This window comes from Terrapene carolina, unplaced genomic scaffold (genome assembly GCF_002925995.2).
Source record: "Terrapene carolina triunguis isolate 2854851 unplaced genomic scaffold, T_m_triunguis-2.0 Scaffold29597, whole genome shotgun sequence".
NCBI classification, from domain to species: domain Eukaryota; kingdom Metazoa; phylum Chordata; order Testudines; family Emydidae; genus Terrapene; species Terrapene triunguis.
Genome location: NW_020693948.1, coordinates 1 through 2,851, shown reverse-complemented (window position 1 = coordinate 2,851; position 2,851 = coordinate 1). Strand labels below are relative to the sequence as shown.

Sequence of the window (2,851 nt, the reverse complement as noted above, 5' to 3'; positions counted from 1 at the left end):
GAGGGATAGCAGGACGGGGGGCAGGGGCTGTGAGGGGTGCTGGAGCCCAGGGTGGAGGGGTGGCAGGACGGCGGGGGCCCTAGACCCATGTGGGGGGGGAGGGCTGAGTGTGGGTTGCCCCGTCTCTGACCCACCCGCCCACCTCCCCAGTGCTGAACGGCTGCTCCCAGGAGGAAATCTCCCTGTGGGATGTCCGCATCCTGCCCAACTTCAACGCCAGCTACCTGCCCATGCTGCCCGACGGCTCCGTGCTGCTGGTCGACGACGTCTGGTGAGCTGTGGGGGGAAGGGTCCGGGGTAGGGGGCTCGGTGTGTGTGGGTGCCGTGGGAAGGTGCAGGGGGGTCTCTGTGGGGCAGGCTGTGGGGCTGACACTCCCTCTCCCTCCCCCCCCAGCCATCACTCGGGCGAGGTGCCTGTCGGCGCCTTCTGCCGCATGGCCGGCGCCGGCTCCGGCTGCCCCTGCGCCCTGAGCGCCCTAGAGGAGCAGAACTTCCTCTTCCAGCTGCAGGCGCCCGAGCGGCCCCAGGAGGACACCAAGGAGGTGGGTGCAGGGGGCAGGGGGTGGGGACAGGGCTGTGAGGGGGTAGGGCCATGAGGCAGGGGGAGGAGTTAGGGCCATGAGGGGGTGGGGCCACAGGGCAGAAGGAGGGGAAAGGGCAATGGGGGCGGGTCCAGCAGGTGGAGGGGATAGGACTGGGGGTAGGGCCATGGGGCTGTCACTCACTCCCCCCCCCTGCTCCCCCAGGGTCTGGAGGTCCCCCTGGTGGCTGTGGTTCAGTGGTCGACACCCAAACTCCCCTTCACCAGCAGCATCTACACCCACTACAGGTGAGAGACACCCCCCCCCCCCCAAACTCTAATGGCTCTGGGCTCCCCCCAGCTCCGATGCCGTCCTGGCCCTGGGCTCCCCTCCACCCTGGGCAATTACAGGCCAGTAAGCCTGACTTCAGTACCGGCAAACTGGTTGAAACTATCATAAAGAACAATATTGTCAGACACAGAGATGAACATAATTTGTTGGGGAAGAGTCAACATGGTTTTAGTAAAGGGAAATCATGCCTCACCAATCTACTAGAATTCTTTGAGGGGGTCAACAAGCATGTGGACAAGGGGGATCCAGTGGATATAGTGCACTTAGATATTCAGAAAGCGTTTGACAAGGTCCATCACCAAAGGTTCTTAAGCAAAGTCAGCTGTCATGGGATAAAAGGTGCTCTCATGGATTGGTAACTGGTTAAAAGATAGGAAACAAAGCATAGGAATAAATGGTCAGTTTTGAGAATGGAGAGAGGTAAATCGTGGTGTTCCCCAGGGGTCTGTTCTGGGCCCAGTCCTATTCCAAATATTCATAAACGATCTGGAAAAAGGGGTAAACAGTGAGGTGGCAAAATTTGCAGATGATACAAAACTACTCAAGATAGTTAAGTCCCAGGCAGAAGAGCTACAAAAGGCTCTCTCAAAACTGGGTGACTGGGCAACAAAATGGCAGTTGAAATTCAATGTTGATAAATGCAAAGCAATGCACGTTGGAAAACATAATCCCAACTATACATATAAAATGATGGGGTCTAAATTAGCTGTTGTCACTCAAGAAAGATCTTGGAGTCATTGTGGAGAGTTCTCTGAAAACATCCACTCAATGTGCAGCGTCAGTCAAAAAAGCGAACAGGATGTTGGGAATCATTAAGAAAGGGATAGATAATAAGACAGAAAATATCATGTTGCCTCTCTATAAATCCATGGTACCCCCACATCTTGAATACTGTGTGCAGATGTGGTCGCCCCATTGGAAAAAAGATGTATTAGAATTGGAAAAGGTTCAGAAAAGGGCAACAAAAATGATGAGGGGTCTGGAACGACTGCCGTATGAGGAGAGATTACTCAGACTGGAACTTTTCAGCTTGGAAAAGAGATGACTAAGGGGGGATATGAGAGAGGTCTATAAAATCATGACTGGTGTGGAGAAAGTAGATAAGGAAGTGTTGTTTACTCCTTCTCATAATACAAGAACTAGGGGTCACCAAATGAAATTAATAGGCAGCAGGTTTAAAACAAATAAAAGGAAGTATTTCTTCACACAGTGCACAGTCAGTCTGTGGAACTCCTCGCCAGAGGATGTTGTGAAGGCCAAGACTATAACGGTTCAAAGAAGAACTAAAGAAGTTCATGGAGGATAGGTCCATCAATGGCTATTAGCAGGATGGGCAGGAATGGTGTCCCTGGCCTCTGTTTGCCAGAAGCTGGGAATGGGCGACAGGGGATGGGTCACTTGATGATTCCCTGTTCTGTTCATTCCCTGTGGGGCACCAGGCACTGGCCACCGTTGGCAGACAGCATACTGGGCTAGATGGACCCTTGGTCTGACCCAGTCTGGACATTCTTATGTTCTGTTCCCGCAGCTCTGACGCCCCCCACAAGCTCAGACCCCCCTGCCTCCAGCTCAGGGGCTCCAAGGGAGCAGTCCCCCACCCCCATGGCCCCTCCTGGCTGCCCAGGTTAGCTGTGCGGGGGGATCCTGGTGCCCATGGCAGGGCGGGGCGGTCCCAGTGCCCGTGGGGGGGGCGGTCCCGGTGCCCGTGCTGACCCTCGCTGCCCCCGCAGGCTGCCCAGCATCCGGCTGGACCGGCCGCGGTTCGTGATGACGGCTGCCTGCGAGTCGCCCGTATCCCTGCGCCGACGCTTCACCGTCACCTACACCCTGCTCAACAACCTGCAGGACTTCTTGGCCGTGCGGCTGGTCTGGACCCCGGAGAGCGCCACGGCGGGTGGGCGGGGCTGCAGGGGCCTGGTGGTGTGGTGTGGGCGAGACCACAGCTGGTGGGCATGGGGGGCGGCGGGATGGAGCTGTGG

General features: G+C 56.3%; 1 protein-coding gene across 1 annotated transcript in view; it reads left to right on the top strand.

Moving 5' to 3' along the window:
* The window catches only part of MAP11 (microtubule associated protein 11), a gene marked incomplete at its 3' end in the record, with an annotated part of 4,364 nt that extends 1,546 nt beyond the window's left edge, over window positions 1–2,818 (top strand). Inside the window, exons 5-8 of the mRNA XM_026662695.2 lie at window positions 151–271; window positions 395–542; window positions 747–829; window positions 2,603–2,818. Coding sequence (XP_026518480.2) covers window positions 151–271; window positions 395–542; window positions 747–829; window positions 2,603–2,818 — 568 coding nt within the window. The remainder of the gene's footprint in view (window positions 1–150; window positions 272–394; window positions 543–746; window positions 830–2,602) is intronic.
* Between the last annotated feature and the right edge of the window lie 33 nt (window positions 2,819–2,851).